The sequence below is a fragment of the Myxocyprinus asiaticus genome, chromosome 26 (genome assembly GCF_019703515.2).
Source record: "Myxocyprinus asiaticus isolate MX2 ecotype Aquarium Trade chromosome 26, UBuf_Myxa_2, whole genome shotgun sequence".
NCBI classification, from domain to species: domain Eukaryota; kingdom Metazoa; phylum Chordata; class Actinopteri; order Cypriniformes; family Catostomidae; genus Myxocyprinus; species Myxocyprinus asiaticus.
In genome coordinates this window covers 21418264-21443329 of record NC_059369.1, presented here as the reverse complement: position 1 = coordinate 21443329, position 25066 = coordinate 21418264, and the positions used below count along the sequence as shown (strand labels likewise).

General features: G+C 40.2%; 2 protein-coding genes across 6 annotated transcripts in view; both read right to left on the bottom strand.

The window, feature by feature from the left end:
* Nucleotides 1–12342, bottom strand: part of LOC127417413 (plasmanylethanolamine desaturase-like) — a 49933-nt gene extending 37591 nt beyond the window's left edge. The window contains exons 1-2 of one of the 2 annotated variants that reach the window (XM_051657454.1): nt 12093–12342; nt 11821–11985 (exon numbers count right to left, since the gene is read on the bottom strand). In XM_051657454.1, coding sequence (XP_051513414.1) covers nt 11821–11980 — 160 coding nt within the window. In that variant the 5' untranslated portion in view covers nt 11981–11985; nt 12093–12342. Of the gene's footprint in view, nt 1–11820 lie in introns of both variants that reach the window. The other variant, XM_051657453.1, reaches the window with a different exon arrangement.
* A 2319-nt stretch (nt 12343–14661) lies between these two features.
* The window catches only part of LOC127417404 (zinc finger protein 423-like), a 207034-nt gene continuing 196629 nt past the window's right edge, over nt 14662–25066 (bottom strand). For all 4 annotated transcript variants that reach the window (XM_051657436.1, XM_051657437.1, XM_051657438.1 and 1 more), the window contains one exon: nt 14662–15513. In XM_051657436.1, coding sequence (XP_051513396.1) covers nt 15484–15513 — 30 coding nt within the window. In that variant the 3' untranslated portion in view covers nt 14662–15483. The remainder of the gene's footprint in view (nt 15514–25066) is intronic.

The following is a 25066-nucleotide window of genomic DNA, read 5'->3' as shown; positions in this document are numbered from 1 at the left end:
ATGGTTGTGTGACAATAAAAGTGATTTGATTTGATTTTCCCTTTTCCCAATGTACTGCCAGAAATGTTGTAGTCTTTCCACAGTATTGACTTGTTGAAATGATGTAGGGCTACATCCTGTAACGTTGTGTCTGCTCACACAAATGCACACTCTTCAAAAACCTTTGGGAAAAACCCAGCTTATGTGTTTACATTCCCACATCAGTTGCATACACCAGGAGAAACCTAGGTGTGTTAAATCGCTTCCTCTTCATCACTTAAATGGGCCAAGGAAAACGGCGTTCACGTTTACATGACGTTTCAGAATGCGGCTTTCTGCAAAAACCCTGGAATAAACCCCTTTTCTTAAAAGGACAGTTCACCCAAAAATGTAAATTCTCTAATCATTTACTCACCATCATGCCACCCCAGGTGTACATGACTTTCTTCACCAGAACACATTTGAAGAAAAATAGAAAAGTATTTCAGCTCAGTAGTTCCTTAAAACGCAAGTGGATGGTGATCAGACTTTTGAAGCTTTTGGTGCAAAAAAGATCAATATTTAAGTACTTTTTAACTATAAACCATCGCTTCCGGTAAGCAGCAGTATACGCATTCACAAGAGCACTGAGTTCACGTGATCTCTTGTGTGACGCATTCGCGTTGGCATGTTACGGACGTAATCTCAAATTTTTCAATCAGTTGAGACATCTAGGATAAGCACGCAAACGCACCATTGTGAGTAAACTATTAGATACAAATACAGATCTAAATCAAAACCAACTAAGCTTCTGTACAGCATTCCTCCTATTCAGTTGTACACAGCACTGCTCTTCCTGGTGTGTTGCATGTGTGCCAGTTCTCGCATGAACATGCCAACGCGATTATGTCACATGTGTATACTGCTGTTGACCAGAAGTGATGGTTCATAGTTAAAAAATATTTAACTATTGAAGGCTTTTGCACCAAAAGCGATTGTATCACTTTAGAAGATGCTTTAATTTAACCACTGGAGTCATATAGATGACTTTTATGCTGACTGTCTGCTCTTTTTGGAGCTTCAAAAGCCGTATCACCATCTACTTGTATTTTAAGAACCTACTGAGCTATGATATTTTTCTTTAAATGTGTTCTGCTGAAGACAGAAAGTCTTCCAAACCTGGGATGGCATGAGGGTGAAAAAATTATAAGATAATTTTCATTTTTAAGTGAACTAACCCTTTAAGTGCATGTTAAAGGGGTCACTGATAATTCTCCCTCTAGTGACCTGTAAACACTGAGTCAGTTCACTTAGCTTGAAAATCATTGTTGATTTGTGAACCAAACATTCAGACTGTTTTGTGAACTGCATAAACTGATTCAATGAAATAGTCTGACTCAAAAGAATGATTCATTCACAAATTAGACATCTCTACTTCTCTCACTTATTCTCATGAACGTGCCAAGGAGAGCAAGAGAGTCTAGAGTTTCAGTAAACAAATTTCTCTGTTCCTCACACAAATCTACTGAATGGTTTCAAAAGACTTACATATAGCACACTAGCTGTGCAGATCACTTTTATGATACTTTTATGTTTCTTTTTTGTAATTTTTGAGCTTGAAAACTCCAGTCCTCATCCACTTTCATTATATGGAAAAGAGTGGCCATGATATTCTTCAAATATTTATCTTTTTGTGCTTTAGGTAAAACTATTCAGAATCAGACAAAACTTAGACAGCTCTAACATGCTGCTTTGGCTGCATAGCTCCCGTGCAGAGACGGTTTGAGTGGAGATGAAAAGGGGTTAGGTGCGGGGGGCGTGGCCGCGGTTTATCACCTGTCATGCTAGCAGAAGTCAGCAAGTGTGAACAGTATGTGTTGTCTATGTTGCAGAGAGATGGGTGTTTTTCTGTCTCTATCCTCGCCGAACAAAGGGCTTCTTTCTTCGGCGGCTCTCCTGATGGGGCTGCGGTGGTGCGCGGGCCCCTCTGTTCTCAGAGCAGCTGAAAGAATGGCTCTCACCTCCTCTGGAGAGTCAGACAAAAAGCAACTCACAGACGCAGAATAGCAGCCTTTCAGAGGGCCAGCCACGCCACAAAGTCCTGCCGCCATGACTGTGTCATTCTCTATACCACTTCACCTCCCTACCAACAATGCAGAGGGCATATAAATGTGGGCAAAAGGAAACTGTATTGATTGGGAAACATCAAATGCAGGCCAGGAAAATGAACCCCATATTAGCACATGAGATTATATTTAGAGAGATACATAATACAAGCACGCACACATTGTCCCCTTGCCAGCTCTCCGTAGGCCTGTCTTCAGAGGGGACTTTGGGAAAGAAGGGAGAGACAGGAAAAGTGGGTCATACATGGAGAGAGGAAGAGAAAGGGAGTGAGAGAGAGGGAGGTACAATTCCCCTGATCAGGACAAATGGATCAGTCACAGGCCTTGTTGCTTTCATCTGTTCTCAGTGGACAACTCAACCTGGGACACACACACGCTAACACATGTACCCAGAGATATGCACAAAGACACACACTTTCACAACACACTTTGAGCCATATGATGCTGTATGTTATTATCAAAAACAACAAAGTATGTAACAATAGACAGACAAGTTGTTTTTGTCACAGCAGAGACACAAAAGCACAGTGGACTTTAAGAATATGGGTGAACATAACAGGTAAGGTCCATCAAAGTGTATTACTAAAGAAAGGATTCTGGTTCTGATTTCAATCAACAATTCTGGTTCCTTAATCATTTCATTAAAGGTGCACTCAGTAATTTTTTTCCCCATTAAAAAAGTTTTACTCCTAAATAAATTAATTGTAATTTTGAAACAAAAGTATGAAATCATGAGCACTCACATGAGATGAGGACTCCAGTCATATCAGTAACCTTATAAAAGTGGTTTTATTCTACACGGGGCAAGGGCGCCCTCATGGACCAGCTGAATACTACTCGCTTAAATCTCAGTAAACGTCTTGTTATTGGACACTTTCACTCTTGGATTAAATTAATCATGGCTGATTGCAGTGGCAATCAGTACAATGGCATCTGTGACTGAAAACTATTGATTGTGAGATGCTGTATCCACACCAGCAGGTGCCACTTTAAGTCCACGATGACATGAGCAAAAAGTTACTGAGTGCACCTGTAATGATTCTTTAGTACTTTTGGAGGAGGAACATAATTGCAATCATTATTCCTAACTGTAAACTAAACATTAAGTCAGTGAGGTTAGGTTAAGTCAAGAACCGCTCCGACTGATTCAGAGAGTCATTAGATTAATTCAAATTTGATACAAACTGATAACTTATGAGTTTAAGACTGATTTCTCAGACACTGTGACATTCATTTAAAAACTGGCTCATAAGAGCCACACAGCGTAAAATCAGCAAGGACAACACAACATGTAACACCACAACACAAATCAAAGTTGTGCTGTCAACTGATAGGCTTCATTTTCTTTCTATTATTAACAACACCATTAATAAATAACATAGCAGGAAAAACTGTCACAAGTATTCTTGGACAGATATTTAAGAAGAATTACCAGAACCAAACAGCATAACAACAATACGGTTCCAGTATTACATAGCTCTGAATAAGCACTGTTTCTCGATTCCCAACCCTACTTGGCACTAGTTTGGTCATAGAACCCATCCCCCAATTTATAAGAGAAATATGGGTGGACACATTTGTGTGTGTAGCCAGTTAAACTGACCCTGATAAGGGCCACAGATGACAGGCTCAGGCAAGAGTGACCCCTGAGACCAACCCCTTACCAATACACACACCACTACCTTTTAATCTCCCCAAATCTCTAGTGTGACAAGCGCTGAAGGTCAAAGTGAGCGGCTGTATGCAATCACGCAGGACAGACAGATTGAACGTAATGTATGTCACCACATGAACAACACGATCACGTCCCTTAAATCTTTATGATGATGACAATCAGGCCCTCTGAACTCTGGAACTCAAAGAATTAAGCAGGTTTACGGCCTTTAGATTGAAATTCATTAATAAGGGAGAGAGGGATTAAAATGCAGAGAGTGAATTTTAAATATTGAAGATTCACAGCGGAGCCACTTCACTGAGAACTCTGAACTAAATACAGCACCGATTGAGGAAGGCGAGGCCCATTCAGAAATGGAATTTAGATAATAGTAATTATACGGCTCACCCACTGTCCCCGTCCCCAACTACCACAAAGCCACCTGAATTCACACATGAAGCTGATTTAGAACTCCATCAAATATTAATAACAGGCTTTGTGGTTCCAGTCCAAATGTATTTGGGCACCCTGGCATGCTTCTATGTGTGTGTGTGTGTGTGTGTGTGCATGTGTGTGTGTACATGTGCTGGCATGCAAAATATACAATTTTCTGCATGTGCCATTAACATCCTGATGCATTTGACCCCCCAAAGTGCCTGAGTGTGTGTGTGTTTGAGTGAAAGAATCAGTTTTTGTATCATGCATACAGCTGAGGTCCTAATGCATTTAGCTACCCTGGTGTGTGTATAATTGAGATGCCCAGCAGGACTGGTTGCAGGTAGCCAGGTTACCCTCCCCGTTTCCCTCTCCTCCTCCCCCTCTTTTCTTCTCTCCCACTCTTTCCCCTTGAGAGACCACTTGGTTTTGTTTACTCTGCCGGTGAGCAGCTGATGCTGGACAGAGTAGTGCAGTGAATGCCATAGCAACACACGGAGTCATATGTTTTGCGTAACGTACCGCAGTCGAGCGAACAGAGCACATGTACTGACAGTGTCTGATTCCACTGCGGCCCAGGTCACCGGGGTCACCTGACCAGCTCAGGTATACAGCCACAAGCTAGAAGCCTAGAACCTTGAACCCATGAACTTTTGACTCCAGGTCAATGGTCAAGAGCCAGGAGCAATCGCTGTGCATGGTGGGGTCAATGTGGCATGAGTTTGGCAAGAAGGCGGGATGAATTATACAGTAGTTCAGACTCCGCTGAGTAAGGGGACTACAAAAGCGCATGCAGAAAGAAAAAAGTGTGAAAGACTGGGCAGGGGGCAGTGTTGGCCTTGTAGCGGGTCATGGCTAATAAGATTAGATGGTTGAGCAACTTTAAGTGTTTGACTGGGCAAGTGTGAATTAAAGAAATAGTTTACCTCAAAATCATTTACTTGCCCTCATTTTATTACAAACATGAATGATGTTCATTCCTCTATGAAAAAAAAAGTTAAAAAGGAGTCACAATTTACTTTCATGGCATCTTTTTTCCATTCAATGAGAGTGAATGTGACTGCAGCTGTAAGTCCCTAACATGTTTCTTTTTCGTGTTCCAAAAGAAAGAATGTCATATGGTGATACAGAACGTCATAGGAGTGAATGATGACAACGTTTTCATTTTGGGGTGAACTATCCCTTTAACTTAAACTGGAACTGAACTAGAAAAGCAATATTCCAAAAGCAAATACACTGCAGTTAGAAGGTGACTATAACTTGACTCCTTGACTTTAACTTGATTAAACAAGTGTAATAGAACACCCAGAGGTGTTTGGCTCTCTAAATCAGTGAAAGCCGCATCAAGGAGATTTAGTAGAAAAACTGCAGCCATCAGACTACACAGACCATCTGCAGTTTGTTACAGAGATGACAGAATCTGCAAGAACCAGAGTGTATTTAAGGACCGACACTTAAGAAAATTTTGTCTGGAATGCTTTGTTACTTCTTGGAAAAGGGACCTTTACAAAAAACCTAGAGTTGCCATAAACTTGCCACAAATTCGCAACTTATTAATTTTCACATGCAAATGAGCTTTACGGCACACTCTTCATTGTCACCAAAGGATTGCTGCACGTTCACCACTACCAATAAAGAGCTGCAAACTTCAATGCAAGTGAATGTCCTCCATTTTTCTGACGGTCCAAAATGCATATTTAGGGTGCATCAAAATAATCCACACGACTCCAGTAGTTGACAAATAAAGTTCTTCTGAACCCAAACAACAATGACAAACAACAAACGCAAACACAAACAACAATTCTCTTGCAAACAATGACATGCTTCCTGACTCCTCCACGTGACGCGTGACCTTACCAACGAGCTTACGTCCCTCTCATGAGCGCACGTCAAATAAGCGAACATTTGTAGATAAAAAGTATATAAGTATTGTTTTATCTCAAAAAATAATCAATCGTTTGCATTCAGAAGAAATTTTTGTCAACTGGAGTCGTGTGGATTATTTTGATGCACCCTAAATATGCATTTTGGACCGTCAAAAAATGGAGTAAATTCACTTGCATTGTTTAGAGGAGGAGGCCTGAAATGAAATCCTAAAAGTCTTACATTCTGTTTTGATGAAGAAAGAAACTCAGATACATCTTGGATGGCCTGAGGGTGGGTAAATTATCAGCAAATTTAAATTTTTGGGTGAACTATTCCTTTAATGACTCTGCAAGCGATTTTAGGCATTATGCTAACTTCCACTAGACTTGGCTACTGAATTTGACTGCCACCATCTCTTCAACCACATGCCCTCTCTCCAAACCTCCCACCCTCCAAACACATGACAGCGTTTGCGAACCAGAACAAATTAAAAGCAGAGAGCTTTCTCGTAAGTTTTCTAAATGGCTAAGGAGCATAGACCGCTCAAAAGAAAAGAAAAACAGACAAAAATCACATGTACAGAAATTCATTGATAATGGTAATCTATGGGGCACAGCACTCTGGAAGGTTTAAAAGCAGAAATGTGAAGATCATATATTTAAAAAGTGCTTAAATTAGGTCTTCAATACAAAAATGCGCATTACGCGAGCAGGATAGTTGTCTAAATCATGCTTTTATCAGTGGATCTACTGTTGTAGGTGAAGGAATTTCTGCATCAATGTTATCTACGTAATTCCAAAGGGTGGAGTTTGCTCCATGACAGTTCTTTAAGGATATTTACATATCTCTTTCTGGTATTTGCAACCAGATGGGCTTACAATAATCTAGGCATAAGCTAGCTTAGTACTGTACAATCAATGTACAGTACTTATGAATGTTTTCATCAGAATGTTGTGGAGAATGAGTAGAGGTAATTATTTCTCGCATATAAATGTTGTGTCACTGCTCTCGTCACCTTGTCTCTCAGTTTCAGTATCATATTGTAAGGTAGTTGACAATACCCAGTCAAAGAGTTAAAATAATCAGCTATAAAATCCTTAAATACACAAACTGGACAAGCTGCACAAAGCAGGGACTGCATTCAGAGTAAGGCAGAGATTAGATTAACAAGAGAGAGTGATTGGTAATTATTCATTTTGAGTGCATCTTTTTTCCATACAATAAAAGTGACAGACTGATCTCGCAGTGAAATTGGAGTAGGTTGTAGGTTGACTTTTCTTTAGCTAAAATCGGTCTGTGCTTACCGAAATACGAAACACTGCCCCCAGTGGCTAAAGAGGTAAGTGATGTTGGGTGTATGGGCATGTGTGAGCTCCGTTTTTCAGGTGCAATGTTCACAGAGAGGCACCAAAAGACAGTTGTTTTCAGCTGTTTAGTCTGTAATACAGTGAAGAGAAATGCATATTTTATAAACTGCACTCCCCAACCTAAAAGGCAAACCTAAACCTAACCATCAGTGGAGAAACACTCTAATGTTAGAGGGAAAAATGCAGCCTCAGAATCGTGCTTGTCACTGATTATGCAAACATGATAACTCTCTGGTTTCAACGCAGCATCCGAACCGGGTTCTCCCATGCTGCTGACACAACGCGCTTCCGGTCACGCCACAAGGGCAGGGAAACATGCTGCCGGTTGTCAGCAAGTCAGCATAATGTGGCTGATCGTAGGGTACTGGAAACAACATGCCGACTTCCTGTGTGATCATATTGGAAAGTGAATATTGACTGAGGCTGTCATTCTCCCAAACATCTCCTTTTGTGTTCCATGGAAGAAAGAAAGTCATAAGGGTTTGGAACAAAATGAAGGTGTGAAAATGTTCCCTTTTTTGGGAGAACTACCCCTTAAATTTACAACACTGGTGTGGATATTGAATCAGATTCAGATACAAGAGAAGGAAACTTACGAAATGTGAAGTGTTGACACATTGTTGGCTTATCTGCAGGATTGCTACCATAAATAAATATAGTGGTGTTTGACAATTGATAAGCTAAAACAACACTTGTGATTGTAGTTCAGTGTGCCTTTAGTCCCAACCACACTATTTTCGCCCTGTATAGTTTCTCTTTACCTCTATATCTTTTCTGCTGTTAAAACATCCATCTGCCACAAACAAGGACCAGAATTAACTGATTGGAGTCAAGATTGCTGACTGCACAGGAAACTAGATCTTGCAATGTAATATTATATTGATCTCTCTCTCTCTCTCTCTCGCTCTCTCTGAGAAACACACTCATACCAAGTGCTCCGGTAACCAGAGCACGGAGGCTGGCAGAGGTGATGTGGGAAACAGAAAGTAGCCTGTAAATCCTGTTTACTTTGCGGCGATTCTGTAAAGTGGGATAAGAAGCACAAAGAGCAGTCAGTGGTGCATGACACGCAGACATATGGCAGGGAGAGGCATCCAGTTGTTTCGCTGTCCTGGGGTTACAGTAATGAGCCGGAGGCTTGATTGAGCAGACTGAAGCCTCATCAATCCCTTTTTACCAGTAAGCCTTAACACTTCCAAACGCCACTCCCGCTCACCTCATCTCAGACACACGCAAGCACAAACCTCCCTCAGATCGGCCCAGCAGGTCTCCGGAGCATTTGCTTTTAGCATGCCTGACATTATATTCTGTGGCTCAACCCTCTGGTTTCTGCTGATCTCCATATGTAATGTAGTTCAGAATTAGCTTAAAGCCTGATGAAGTCAGGCTTTAAGAAGTCAAAGGTTAGAAGAAGTCAAGAGTCTCTCGGGTAACTGAACCATTGGAATCCAACAATACGGCAACCTGGCACTTTGAATGGAGAAAGGTTAGAATCACAGGAAATAAAAAAACTTGTGGCAGACAAGACCATTTGGGGGTGATGTTGTGATTAAGGCTCAGGGCTGACAACCAGAATTGTGCTTGTTTGATACCTCCAAGAATTAAGCTATGAGTCCTCTCTATTTTACCCCTGAGCAAGGCACCTAGTTACAGACTCTATGGTGGCATCAAGTGAAAACTGCAGAAACAAAGTGTGTTGGCCCTCGACGAGTAGCAATAAGTAAAGATTCTAAAGCTGGGTTCACACTGTGTGATTTGTTGATGGCCACGATTTTGCCATCTGACACAGATTTTGGGGATCCTAAAAGATTTCTCTTGAAGTAGGGCAAAATCATTAGTCTTTGACTGCTTAGTGTGACATGTTCACTGACAGCCAATTAATTTCCTTTGCGATGAATCTTAGCCTCAGATGCAGTCCTGCAGTGTGACTGCTCCTATGACGACCAGATGAGATAAAACACCTGGTCAGTGCTGTCAATTGGATTGACTGAAATCAAAGTCTTGGCTACGATGTGTATCGTACAGTCTGACATTATGTTGTGCAGTGTGCTATGCCTCCCCCCCCCCACCCCCGAAGGACAGTTCTGCGTTTGGAAATGGCTTGTTGATGAAAGAGGTCAACGGAGAATGGCCAGACTGGTTCGAGCTGACAGAAAGGGTACGGTAATTCAGATAATCCCTCTGCACAATTGTAGTGAGCAGAATAGCATTTCATAATGCACAACATGTCGAATCTTAAGGCGGATGGGCTACAACAATAGAAGACCACGTTGGGTTCCACTTCTCTCAGCCAAGAACAGAGAGCAGAGGCTGCGGTGGGCCTACCATCTGCATGTCGACGCAGAAATCGCGATTCGACAGACCAGGCGATGCTTTTTCAGTTGTCTACCATCCAGTTTTGGTGAGTCTGTGCCCACTGCAGCCTCAGTTTCCTGTTCTTAGCTGACAGTAGTGGTACCCGGAGGGGTCTTCTGCTGCTGTAGCCTATCCGACTCAATGTTCGATGTGTTGTATGTTCAGAAATGCTTTTCTGAATAGAACTGTTGCAACGTAAGGTTGTTTGGGTAACTGTCACCTTCCTGACAGCTTGGGCCAGTCTGGCCATTCTCCTCTGACCTCTGTCATTAACAAGCCATCTTTGCCCACAGAACTGCCGCTCGCTGGATGTTTTTTTGTTCGTGAAAATTCCAGGAGATCAGCAGTTACAGAAATACTCAAACCAGCCCGTCTGGCACCAACAATCATGCCATGGTCCAAATCACCGAGATCACATTTTTCTCCATTCTCACAGTTGATGTGAATATTAACTGAAGCTCCTGACCTGTATCTGCATAATTTAATACATTACACTGCTGCCACATGATTGGATGATTAGATAATCCCATAAGTTGATGTACAAGTGTACTTAATAATGTGGTCGATGAGTGTATATCGCTATATAAATTCTATAGGAATATATTTGGTAAGCATGTTTATGCGCATACAAGTTCAAGTGAGCATGTTAATTTTTTATGCACATTTTGGATATTTTATTTGCATCTTGGTGTTTCCATCCAGTATTTATGCAATATCCCAAAAATTTTATAAAAATACATGGATAGAAAGCAAGTCTGCTCTCCCATTGGTAGTTGCTGCATTGTGTTGTTGCTTATTTGCATAAAGTTGAACTCTGCTCAGCTTTGAGGCATCACCAAAAGTCGCTACGCTCATGTTGCCAGAAATCACTAACTCGCATCAAAAATGAATTACCTCAAATCGCTGTCAGTGTGAATGCCTAACTAGTACCTGACGAAATGCCAGCAGTAAAATTGTGGTAATTGTGATGGCACACATCATGCTAACAGCAGCAGAGGCAGAACAACAATCTCAGCATACTTTCCTTGAGAATCGCACAGATAAGCCTGTCTGATACCCACCTCACAGCTGGTGGATACTACTGAGCTCATCCAACAATCCCATCCATAATCTAAACCAACCCCCCACCCCATTCACAGAGAGATGCATCACAACATTAACTTATTAACCTCGCAAAACTCCTCTTGACCAATCTCAACATGACAGAGTAATTTACATGCTGGATGTGTCGATGGCAGCACACGCTTAACATGCTGGGTGCTTTGCCAAAGAAAATGGAGTGGTCATTATCACTCCTAATAGCATTTTGAATTAAATCAATGTATTTTTAATTGCAGCTGCAAACCACAAACCCTGCCTGACACGAGACTGGTTCTGGGGCTAGTGGAGGGATGAAAGCTCTTTTCCTACTACAGTAAATTTGGTCGTAGTTTGGAGTGGGAAGGTGGCGTGGTAGGGTGGGGGGTAAGAATAACTATTAAACATTACATCTTAACAATGCTCAATAATTGTCAGAGGTTAGGCCCTTAACTACATGCTAAATGGCACGTAACTCTACACCAGAGCTCTGCACAAGGTGGGTATGATTCAAACGTTCTAAATATGGAACATATATGCAATACATATAAATATAGACAGGTCTCAAGGTCCTTCAGTATGTAACTGCTGTATGGTGATTCATTTACAGTTTATAACAGTTCTCAATAGTTTGTCATGATAGGTGCACTTACTTTCTTTACATTTGTGAATTATTTAATGTTATGAATACATTTTGTTAATGCATGTAAGTTACAAACTGTTACAAGTTAGTTTCATAGTGGCACATATCATCCATAACTTGGAACTTTCTATGTATACAGGGGAATGATATACAAGCACCAACAGTCATTATTGATCTCAAATTAACCTCTATGCACACCAGGCTACTTTTAGGGGGGTGTGCTTTCATGGCCTTTTATTTGGTGCTTTTCTCAATGATGCTGTACTAGCATGAAATAGCTGAAGGAATGATTGATATTTACACAGATTTGTTCAATAACACCAGCTCTGCTCGTCTTACCCGGAGAGTAAAGCTTGGCGAGCTGTCTGGCTCCAGCATGCTGCGGTCCCCAGCGAGGCGCTGTGCTGCGAGCAGCCGCCCCGTGCTCATTCCCGTTCGGATCCTCCTCTGCCATAGACCGCTGCCTGATCTCCGTCTCTGACAGTGGGGCTGCCGCCATGCTCCCTTTTGATGGCCAGTTTTAAGAGAAAACGCATAAATAATTACGTTGTGACGTGCATTTAGTGACTATGCACTGGAAGCACAGAGTTTTTAACGGTGGAATGACACACCTTTTGGCGAAGCTCACTGAGGTTCCTACTTCAGCGAAACATACCCGGAACCAAAATACGCACGAACTGCCTGCTAGATGATAATGTATTATGATCATTTTTTTAACCTCGTTTCATCTCATCGGCGAAACTATTCATGGAAATTAGTTGCCCGCAGGACATCCGAGCCAGCTGTTTAACCTGTCCGATACACTGAATAATAGAGTGAATATTAGGAAAAACTTTTCTTGCGCTGGCTGTTCTGTAGTGTTCTTAGGGATAGTGGTAAAAGTACTCTGTGTATTGTGACGCGAAATAATAGATCCGATCACTGACTATTATAGTACAATTGGTAGAACCAACAAAATGACACAATATTTCAGATGTTTATAAATAAACTTGAATACTTTTATGCTTGCACACTTTTTGCCTTAAACGTTATCCTATTTAAAATAATGTTTGGGTATTTATTGAAGGTCCCTTAGAGCCACTAAACGTCTCTTTTAAGACTTTCAGACACTGATAAGGGAAACGTCTTGTAATAATTACACATGCCTATGTTGACTGCCTGTTGATAAGGAATAGAAAAGATAATAATGTTATATTTTCTTCTGTTTCAGCTTCTGTTTGTTTATGTGATATTGATCAGTCTCATTTTTTTTTTTTTTTTTTGCTTGTATATTAAACAAATTTTTGTTTTTTTAAGATTACGCATTTCAATTACATAAAAAATGCCATGAAACTGAATTGAGAAATATTAAATAGAATAAAAATAACTAAATGTGATTTTTATTAATTTAATTTTGTTAAACATTACACAATCCAATTTGATAGAATTTTGTTATGAAATTGAATTGCGTAAAAAAAGTATTTTTTTGAGTGAATCTTAAAATAGGCTAACTTAAAAAAAGGTGTTGCGTTGGGAATAACTATTGCATACACTGCATATTTTACATTGTGTTCTATGACAAATCACATTACAATTAAAAATAGTAAACTTACTGTTCTTAAGTTGATTCATGAAAAATCTTAAACAATCAGTCACACTATTATCAACAGACTAGGAATAACAGTTTTATCCATATGATAATGTAAGATTTTAATATTGTAGAGTTTGAAGTTGTGTGACCTGCTGTTCTTGGTAAGATGTTCAAATAATAGCAACTGTACACAAATGTGACTTTACAGTTGATATGTGTTTACAGCAGTTTTCAAATCATCCATCTGATGATCTGAAAACTGACATCATTGGGAAAAATATACACTGCTTAAAAGGTCTTCCTATTTATCAATGTTTATTACAGTTATAGTGTTTTATACATTATACTTTATAAGTTGCAATGTAATGGGAAAAATTAAATAAAAAAAAGATTGAAAAATAATTACAAATCTGTTTCATGATGCAAAAATATTTTTTTTATCTTTGCAAACTTCATACGAATATTCTGTGCTTTATGTAACCAAAGAAAAGTCAAGCTCTTTACAGGAAAATAATACTTTGATATGATTTAATGCTACTGACTTACTGAATAAAGATAGAAACATCTATTAAAAGCTGTGCTTCTTATCCTCCAGCACAGTTTCTGTTTAATTACATAATGTATTTGTTTATTTTCAACTGTACTAGTTTATTGCAATCTGGTTAATTCATATTTAAAAAGCAGACATCATCCAGGTGCATTGAAATCAATGATCTTCATTTTAAAACAACCATAAGGCCCATGTCCTGGAAAATACAACCAAAACCATTGTTTTAACCATTGTAGTAGCAATGATGTCAGTTTTCAGATCATCAGATTGATAATCAGCTGCTGTAATCTCACATTTGTGTACAGTTGCTATACTGAACACAATACCAAGATCAGCAGGTCACACAACATCAAACTGTCCAATATTATGATCTCAAATTATCATAAAGATAAAACCACTATTCCTAGTCTGTGAATAATCGTGTGTCTGATTGTTTAAGATCCCTGTATTTTTCATGTATAAACTTAAACTTAACAGTAAGTTTACTATATTTAATTGTAATGTGATGTAATAAACATCCATGTAAAATTGGCAGTTTCTGGCCCTTTACTGCAGACTTTCAGTCGAGCACCATGAAAACAAAGCATGAATCATGGTTTGTGTAAAGCAGTGATTAGTGATGCAATATGGGCTTCACTGTTCTCCTCTCCTGCAGATGCTATGAATCATCTTGTGCAAACAGTAGACTTGAATTTGTGTGATATTTATTATATAAACTGTTACTACATTCACACTTATAGAAATATCCGCATAGTAGCTGCAAATCGTTTATGCCATTAACAGCACAGTTATTTACTGATATTGTGCACCACATCTCATACAGGGTTATCTTAATATAAAAATAAATGAATAAGCCTGCATTAAGCATGTGTTCACTTTTCATCATCATCATTTTGAGATGTTTTTCATCCACATTATCTTTATGCTTTATGTGCAGCATTAGGCGACTGACAAGAAGAATAGAGCTCACACGGCGTCCAGGGAAAAGAGCCACTCTAAGGAGTTCAACCACTTCAATATGCTTTATCTGGGCTTTGAAATAACACTCACTGCAAATGCATGGATTCCCTTTATTCATGATTTATTTATTTGTTTATTTTCAACTGTACTAGTTTATTGCAATCTGGTTAATTCACATTTAAAAAGCAGACATCATCCAGTTGCACTGAAATCAATGATATTCATTTTTACAACATCCATAAGGCCCATGTACTGGAAAATCCAATTAAAACCATTATGCTTTTTTTTTCTTTATATGTTTTTTGTCTTTTTAACTGTAATTAGAAAAAAAGAAAATATATAACAATAATAATAGAAAGGAAAAATATTACGACTGGCAAGCAATCACAGCACAGCACAAGTACCTATTTACTGCAAGAAATAAATGGTACAAATCAACAAAAAGCGCTGAGAGAATATATGCATTTAAAAGAACAAAATTGGCACATATGAAGTTTGATACATGAAGTAACAGAGAACAAGATATGTTTGTCTAGAGATTAAAATCAGGCAGAAGCTGTATTTTCCTTCCATATTTTCTTCCCCACCCAAAAAAAAACAACAGAAAAAAAAAATGCAAAAAGAAAACAGGGGGCAAATAAAGAACGCACAACCAGGAAGAAGGGACGATAAAAAATACTGCACGTAGAATACCTTTTTCTCTCCATTTCCTTTTTTTCTCTCCTTTTCTTTTTTAATAGCATATCCCATTAATATTCATTCCCCACCGTTCGTAATAGCTGTGCCTGGTGGCGGAATCGTTAAGAGTTTTACATGTGAGTAGCAAATGACACTTTGATTGGCTGTGATGTTGAAATGTTCCTCCCCCACCGGGCCTGGGTCGGGGTTCTAGGCTGAACCGGGAGTCCTGCGGGGCCGGGTCTCACTGTGCGTGCTGGCTCAGTGTGTGGTTCTGCAGGGGAACAGAAGAGAACACATGAGGAGAGAAATAATAAGCTACGTGCCCACACCTCCACCCATCTCCTTCGCTCTCTCCCTCTATCCATCTCTCTCTTTCCATTTACCCACAGGCCTGTCCGTCCATCTCAAGGCTAGCAGCCCACTTTGACAGAGGAGTTCAAGCTCTGCAGCCCTGAGTGAGCACCTTCCTTTCTTCCTCTATTCTTTCATCTCCACACCCTCCCATTAAATATTGGGCATATGTGCACCTACAATCCCATTCATCCACCCACACATGCACACACACACACACTTCACTTCTTTACCATGCATAAAAACATAAAATCATATCCATCTTTCATCTGATTTACAGTTTTCGGTTTCCAATGCAATTTGCGACAATGGTTTTTTATTCTGGATTCTTAAATTACTTTTCAATACACATTTATGAATAATCCAAAAAACAAAAAGCTATATAACCATGGCACTCTTATTAATTAAAAAGCCTTTATTTTAACATGGCTTAATACAAAACATAAAACAGCTTTGGCATGTGCCTTCCTCGGGGAGAGTAACAAACAAACTTCACATAGATGAGAGTAATATGAGAGCAATGCCTTATGAGGCCCTCATTATATGGACTCTGGAGCACAGAACATACATTTATAATAATGTATCAAATCCTTCTATACCAAAGTAAAGAATAAGAAGTAGCTGAAACGTACCTGGGGAAGAGATGTGTATGGCAGTACACAAAGAACTATAATACCATAATGGTGGAAAGGGGCCAGAAAGAATGACCTAAAACCTGTGATCATCTAAACAGATCAATCAGATGGCTTTTCGCAGAACGAACGCTGGTGCATGCGTGAAGGTTTAAGCAAGAGCAAATATGCACAAGCTAAATGGGTACTGTGTAGCTGCGGTCTCTCTGCAGCTCTGCTTTTCCGCATGCTTTTCCCTGGACCATAAACCCAATTCCCAGAGAAGAGTTGGCAATCATCCCCCTTCCCCTCTCAAAGCTCCTTTCCAAGATTAATTTCTCCAAGAGAGATAGGCTGTGTTTTTATGCCCCAATATAAAGAAGGGGAAAAGTGGGAAGGGGGGAGACAAATCTGTAGGATTAAACATGTTTTTTCATTGATAAATACTTATTCTTATTCTTTGGACTCTTATCTTTGTGCACATATTTCACAAATGATTGCTGCTGAAGGGGATGGGCAGTTCCATCCGAGGAAGGCCAGACCACTGGGTCTTAAAACCCCAGCCAGAGGAACCAATGGCAGCCTATCAAGTGTATGTGTGTCTTGCTTTCTCCTTCTCCTTCCATCCTAGCCTCTTTCTCTTTTCCCACCCCTCCTGCATGGAACAGAGAGGAGACACACACGAGGAGGGCTCTTGAGTGAGGAGATGCATCTCTCTGGGAGCCACTGACCCCATTATGAGAGCAAAACCACTTCTCATTTTGCATTACAGCACATTGCCTGCAGTGCCACCACCCTCCAGCAGAGGCCAGCCTTGTCTATGTCTGAGTCTGAGCTTTGCCATAGAGGCGAACGAGACTTATACAGAGGTGCATATCGGACAAAACCCAAACATATTGCACATCATTTGTCCTCATCACCAAGCACCTGTTTAACACACTGGAATTATGACACAACTAAACGGAAAAAAGCAACGACACAGTGAATCTCAGACCCAGAACTCAAAATAATCCTGGGACTAAGAATGACAATGAGCAATGAGTCAATACAGCATACCTGCCCACCCTGTCACATGCGCACATGTCAAGAGCAACTAACGACCCAATTTACCCAAACCTGCCTTTGCTGAGTCCCCAAGAATATGCTGCTGCTCAATCAATTATCAGTTATTCAATTATCAGTTATTCCCTGCAAAGCCGATCCCCCTCGAAACTCAATCTTCACCTGCTGTAGATCCAAATACAACCCAGCCCGTGTCATAATTTACCTAATAAGCCTGCTCAATGTGAGACCAAATTAATTTCTGGGTCTTTTCATTGATGTTGACGATCGTAACAACAAAAACAATAACACCACTAACAAAAGAAATACTAATCTCATGTTGTTTAATCTAGACAATTAATCTAGACAATTAAATACTAGCACTGATCAAGTGTTCGTGATATGTACATGATATTTTAAATTAGGAATAAAGCATTTAACTTTATAGAATGGATAGTTCTGGTCCAGAATGCTGATTTCAACTGTGACAAAACACACAATATAGTAACAGCTATGATGCAAAACAACTGTTCACACAGCTACTATGCAGGGGAGACCGGGTGCTAGTTGGCACAAGGGCTATATCTCATTAACGATAAGATTTGGAGTTGCAAGTCCAATTGCACAAATGTGTGCTTTCTCTAGCAGAGGTTTTGTTTGTTGGTTTCAAAAACCTAGTTCAAAACCCTCTTAGAGTAGAGTATTTGTTATGAATTCTATCCTCCAAAGTAAATTATTTACTATCATCATATTTTTGTAAAAGCTCTTGGGTAAACAAGCAAAAATAAAACAAAACACAATACAATCAGGCAAGGATCAAATATATTATTAAGACACACTTGTATCGAAAGGTTATTTGTTTACTAGGACAAAGGTATTTTTTGTGCCTTTTAAATGTCATGAATTTATACAATTTATAAATTACAATATCTGTTGGCCGAAACAATGTATGTCACTTTTTCCATTTTTGTTGTTTCATGAATAATTTTGTGCATCATATTGGTTTTACTTTTTACATTTTGCCGAAAGGCCTGACACAGGCTGTTTAATGCAGCTGTACATTTTTAAAAGAAACAGATTTTGTTTTACTGGTGGTGGTGATGGTGGGGTGACGAGTGGACGTGTCCCCAGCAATGTTCACACCACTTACACCACTTGTTTACTGGCAGGTTCCATTGTGACAACATGACACACTATTGGTGCAAGTTGTCACCAGACCTCAATGTGAGTTCAATTCATCTATTTTTTTTTTCTGGGCAAGAATGGGAAAATGGTTTTGTGGTCATGGTGGTCAAGACTTTAAGGCATGTGGCTATGCAGAAATTGACTTTCAAGAATAAACCTATCCTGAGAAATATTAGTTGGAGTAAAAAGTGTGACGGCCCCTGTCTCCCATATATCACTGCACAGCACCCACAGAGGCCAACTATTAACATTTCATTTACATTTTCAATTCTAGCAAAGGAATTTGTTTAGTAAAATACATTTTTAAAGAATATTTGTGTTTTTAATATTTTTATTATTTTATAACTATTTTTTTAAAGCTATAAGACACCCTTGTAAATATAGTCTGGGCTGACGGAGTTGCTGGCACTGTTGTGTCCAAGTACGCCCTCAAACTAGACTATTTTTGCATAAGCACATCCTCTTGTACCCTTGTTGCTTAAATATATCATGTATCAAGTGGTGGAATACATTTTAATGTGTTTTGGTTTAATATTTAGGTGGCAACTGGACTTTCATATGTCAGTAGGAATACACGGGATGTACAGTATGTGTGTAAAATACTGTATCCGCATTCAAATGATTCATAAACAACAGCAGGATTTAGATTAGATTGTTTCTGTGTGTCTGAGACAGAGAAAGAGGGAGTGTGTGATTGAGTGTGTGTGTGTATCCCCCAGGTTGTCAGGGTTGTGTGGAGCTGTATTGATTTGAAGGTGGAGGGACAGAGAGGCAGTGTTGTTCCCTGGGGTCTAGGGTTACACCAGCACTGCAGTGGTCTGATGGAAACTGCACAGTAGGACTGGAGGGGTGTGGGGAGACCAGTCTAACATACACACACTCCTAAACAACCTTCCTTATACACACACATAGATCATTCACTTCACTAAAACAAAAGACATTTGCGCAGACTCCCCCAAGATCTGTGCACACATGCCAATGTATGCAGCTCACACACATAAACACACACAAGTTCATCGTGCATGGCCACTAGCCACAACCAACATCCACAGCTTGGCTTATTTCATGATCTCTGGCATATACGCCCCACTGTGGTATCATACATCTGCTCTGTCTAATCACACACACACACCCCCTTGTAAATGCAACACATTGTCGTACTTCAGCTGCCCAGTACACACACAAACACATCTATTTCCTTCTCACTTAAAAGATGGCAGCTGATGTGTGGGCGATTAAACCATCAACATTTGTTTAAATTAGTTAATGAGTGTGTTGGAACAAACACATTTTCAGGCTGGCCGCAGTTTGTTCTCTTCATCTGAGCACATCGTCGGGGGCAGCGGTATCGATTAAGCCATAGGCGATCGATCGCTGGAATGGTGTTTGTCTCTGAATCTGATAATGACTCGCAATATGACATCAGTGTAATGCAGCTGTAATTGATATATTCTTTAAGGGGGGAAGTTAGATAGAGAGACAGAGCGAGAGAAAAGGCAGAGTGGTGGGGAACACAGACAAATGCACTGAAGCGGTTTAAACAATGCTAAAAGACTTAACCTACTGCTACAAGATGACAGCTCAAAATGTGTTCTGATGCAACCGGCAAAGCCCATAATGTGTTGATATTGGTTGTACACTGCTATACCTTCGTACAAGTACTTGGCAAGCTCAAAAACGTCAATGGACTTTCTCATGGGTCATGCAATTTTGTTTAACGGCTCATGAACTGAAATGCAACAACTTCCTAGCGATTTCAAGCGCAATTTTACTTTAATTTGTGACACTTGCACCATTGTGGCACACACAGCCTCAATGCACACCTGAAAAAAACTCCACCAAACAGACTCTGTCGCTGCAACACGGGGAGGACGCGTAATGCATGGAACAGCCTCCTTTCTGTTTCCCCCCTTGGTTGGGCGATGTAGCGGGGGAGGCAGTGCGGTGGGCAGAACAGCCTCTGCGAGCTCAGTCAATATCTACGCAGTCATTGTTTTCCTAAACTGGTTATAAAAGAGAGGCTAAATCCTGCGGAGCTGTGCACTCCTGGGAAATATGGCCCAGTCACATTACTGATGCAGTGACTGCGAGACTACTGCACTCACGAAGGGGGAGGAAGAGAAGGAGGGGAGAGAGAGAAGATGGGGAGCTGTGGGGAGATAAAGATAAAGGAAAATCAAATCTACGTTTCCCTACACAGCTCTTTTCACACACAGAGCATGCACATACAGCCGGACCGAGCGGCTGTCACGTCACTTTCAATCAGGGCTGTTCGTGTGCGAGTATATGTGTGCTGCAGGGCCCCTGGCTCCCGGCTCTGTGGTGCCCCCTGGGGACAGTGCAGTGTCAGTGAAACTCTAATGTGTTGGCTCGTTCTGCAAGAGCGAACAGAGAGAGAGAGGGAGAGAGAGAGAGAGAGAGAGAGAAAAGAATGTTGTGCGAGTTATTGATGTCTATGAGCTGACCTAAGAACAGTGCAAAGCGCTCATTCCCAAGCGAAAAATACAAAAAGGCACATATGTCCTATGCTTGACAATTCAGAAAATGCAAGGCAACACACAGATACACACAACAGAAAAAACAGGGACCACTTGAAGAACATACAGTACTATGTGTAACAGAGCTTCGATGAGTGGTATCAACGGTACTGTTTATACACTACCATCCAAAAGGTTGGAATCACTAAGATATTTTTTTTCTTGAAAGAAATTGATGCTTCTGTTCACCAAGGATGGATTAAACTGATCAAAAAAATACTGCCAAAAACTATGGATTGAAATGACATTTTTGCCCATGATGGCAAAGCCCCATTTTCAGCAGTTATTATGCCAGTCTACTAATCCTTAAAAATCTTTATAATGTGGTACTTAGGAAACCTTTCTTATTACTAGAACAGTTAAAAATGGTTGTGCTATTTAAATGACATTTAAATATCGCAGTATAGTGTCTTTTTTAATTGCTGAAGTATTGAGTATACTTGCATTTCCTGCAAGTCAATTTACACTTCCGAGTCAAATTTTGGTTGGAAAAATCAACAAAAAGAAACACATTTCTAAAACATTTCTCAAAAAAAGGTATCTGTCTTTTGACCTTTCAAGAGCAAACTTGATCTAACCTGGACAGAGAGCGAGGTGGATGGTCCAGATGCACAACATCAAGTGCATCAGGAGAGCCATGTGATGCCATGTGAAGGAAAGATGTGTGAGAGACAGCTCTGCGCACTTTGCTAATTTTTTTAAAATTATTTTCATGATATAATCCGGTGAAATTCGATACACCTAGTAAAACATTTACTGTTTGAGGTAAACATGGCAAAGAAGTCAAAATCCTCAGGCTCTGGAGACATTAAAAGACACTTACGAGTTCAAGATGAAAGCCCAGACAGGCCTATGGACCAGGGACTCGATTTGGATGGCGCGGCGGGAGAAGGAATCCAGCGTCAACTGTCCAACATGTCGGTGATGTTGACGAAGGTACTTGCGGACATGGAGGATCTCGCTGTAATACGTCGATCGATTACAGCGATGGAAAAAAAAATTCTCTGAACTAGTCACAAGAGTGACAGATGTTGAAAAACAAATCGATTATTTGGAGGCATCAGAGAGGGAATTAGCCGCTAATCCGCCCGTGGCCAAAGTTGATTTGGAATGTGTTCTTGAAAAGCTTGAAGATCTTGAGAATAGAAGCCGCAGGAATAACATTCGAATTGTTGGAATTCCTGAGCATGAGGAGGGCAGAGATATGGTGAAATTCCTAGACGAGCTTTTCCCGAGTCTGCTCGACATAACAGGCCACAAGCTGGAAATCGAGCGAGCTCACAGAGTCCCAGCTCACATATCTGCTGAGGGAGGAAGGCCCCGATCGATTCTGGCCAAATTTTTGAGCTCATCCAATAAAGATCTCGTGTTGCGCCAGGCGAGGAGCAAAGGAAAGCTTTCTTGGAAGATTTACAATATTTTCTTGTTCCCGGACTTTGCAAACTCGACAACAGAGAAACGCGATCGGTTTAAGGAATGCAAGAAACTCTTACATCAGTGGAAGGTCACTTTTGCTCTGATGTTTCCGGCCAAACTGAGAATAAACACCAAGGACGGCAGCAAAGTATTTACATGTCCCAATCAGCAATGTCTTTTATTGAAACAATGGGTGAGTAACCATTGGGTGTTTTTCTTGTGAGTGGATTGGCTCACTGTACATGCTCTGGCTTTTGAAGGATGCTGGGCGCCATTTTTGTTTCTTTTTGCGTTGGCTCCGCCGAGTGGTTGGAGTTTGTTTTGTTTTGTGGATTAACACTTTTCCTTAAAGAAACTTTTGCATTGATGGAAGATCACTTTTACAATGAAGTTCCCGAACAGATCGAGAATAGACACTATGGATGACCGCAAAATATCTACATGCCCACACAAAGGATGTCTTTTATAAAGTTGGCGGACTGTGTAAATCATGGGATATACTTTTATGTGGCCTCCGAGTGAATTGACTCTTGACCATCCGAGGAACCGGGATGCATTTAGTTTCCTTTTGTGCTGGTCCCGCCTAGCAGTTGGAGCTTGTTTTGTTAAATAACACTACTTCGGGACAGTTATGAATGAATCTGTCAGTTCCTTGTGCTTATGCCTCCTGTTGGCTTGAGTATGATTTGTGGAGTATTTTCGTGGGACATTGGAATGATTATGTCATCTGCTGCACTCATCAGCTGGCTCACTGAAGATTAGTTTGTCTGACTGAGGAAACTGAACGGCTTTATATCGGCTGGAATTTGTTTTGTGAAGGAACACACCTTCGACACAGTTCTGTGGATGAGTCTACATGTTCTTTGTGTTTATTCTGCCTATTGGCTGGGGTTTGTTTTATAATATATTTGATGTTATGTAATTTTCCCTTACAAATTTGTGAGGCAAAATTGAGCAATCCGATGGCAAAGTTGTCGCAGGGGCTCTCGTAGGCGTACATGGACTCTTTGAGTTTAAAGGGATTGAAGCTGGTTGGCGCTGTCATGCGCGGGGTTAATGCACACGTTTTTCTTTTTTCTGTTTGTTTTGTTCGGGGGGAAGTTCGGGGTTTTATTGTTGCATTAATGTTGAAATGTGGTCTTCATAATTTTGTCTTTGGCACACAATTTATTTTTTTCTATTATATCAAAATGTCAAATGTTAATATGAGTGTACTATCTCTCTCCACATGGAATGTGAATGGGTTGGGGCACCCCATAAAAAGAAGGAAGGTTATTTCTTTTCTTAAACGTAAGAAATATGATTTAGTGTTTCTTCAAGAAACGCATCTTTCCCCGCAGGAAGCTGAAAAATTTGGGAAGATATGGGGTGGACATGTTTTCTTTAGTGCTGGCACAAGTAAGAGCAAGGGAGTCATTATATTGGTAAATAAACATTTACAATTCAAATGTCTCAAACAGTTTAATTATAAATTAGGAAGAGTCATTATTGTTTTAGCAGAGATTCAGGGGCAAAGTCTGATTTTGGCTAATATTTACGCACCTAATGCTGATGATCAGGGCTTTTTTATAGATCTTGAAGGGATGTTGCAAGCCGCTGGCACCCCTCATGATATAAATTTGGGAGGAGACTTTAATCTCTTGATGGACTCAGTCCTTGATCATAGTGAAGCAAAAGTGTGTAAGCCCCCTAGAGCAACACTGACGCTTCACAGGATGTGTAAAAATCTTGGTCTTACAGATATTTGGAGACTTTTGAACCCATCTGGTAGAGACTATACATTTTTTTCATCAGTCCATAAGATTTATTCTAGAATAGATTTTTTTTTATATCCAAATCTCTCATTTCATCTGTTGTTGATTGCTCAATTGGAAACATTTTAGTCTTGGATCATGCCCTGGTGAGTTTAGAGGTGTTGACAAATATAGAGAAAAAGAAATCATATAGTTGGCGCCTTAATGTATCTCTTTTGCAAAATCCTGATTTCCAACAAATGTTAAAGACTGAAATCAATATTTATATGGAGACCAACTGGTCCTCGGTATCCTCTGTGGGCAGGAGGTACTTAAGGCGGTTCTTAGGGGTCGGATCATACAGTATGCCTCATTCATCTAAAAATCCAAAGCACGAGAACTCGTGGAGTTGGAAGGAAATATTAAAAGTGCAGAGGCAGAGCTGAAGCGCCGTATGTCATCTGATGGCCTCAGAGAATTGACCCGATTGAAATATAGATATAATACTATTTTGTCGCAGAAAGTGGAGTTTTGGTTATTCAGGGCAAGACAGTCATACTTTGAGTTGGGGGACAAAGCAGGGAAGCTTTTGGCTAGATATATAAAGCAGAGAGAGTCTCTTTCTATCATTCTATCAGTGAAATCTGCTGGTGGTGAAATTTTTACCTCAGCCATTGATATTAATAATGCCTTTAAAGAGTTCTATCTTGATCTTTAAAGTTCCACGTCTTCATCTACTGATGAAGATATGAGATAACCTTGGAGGAGCTTGACGAGGTAATTAATTCCCTACCTACTGGCAAGGCTCCGGGGCCAGATGGTTTTGCCGCAGAATTTTTTAGATCCTATGCTACAGAACTGGCTCCACTTTTGTTAGAAGTTTATACGAAATCATTAAAGAATGGAAAGCTTCCTCCAACCATGACACAAGCCCGGATCAGTCTGATTCT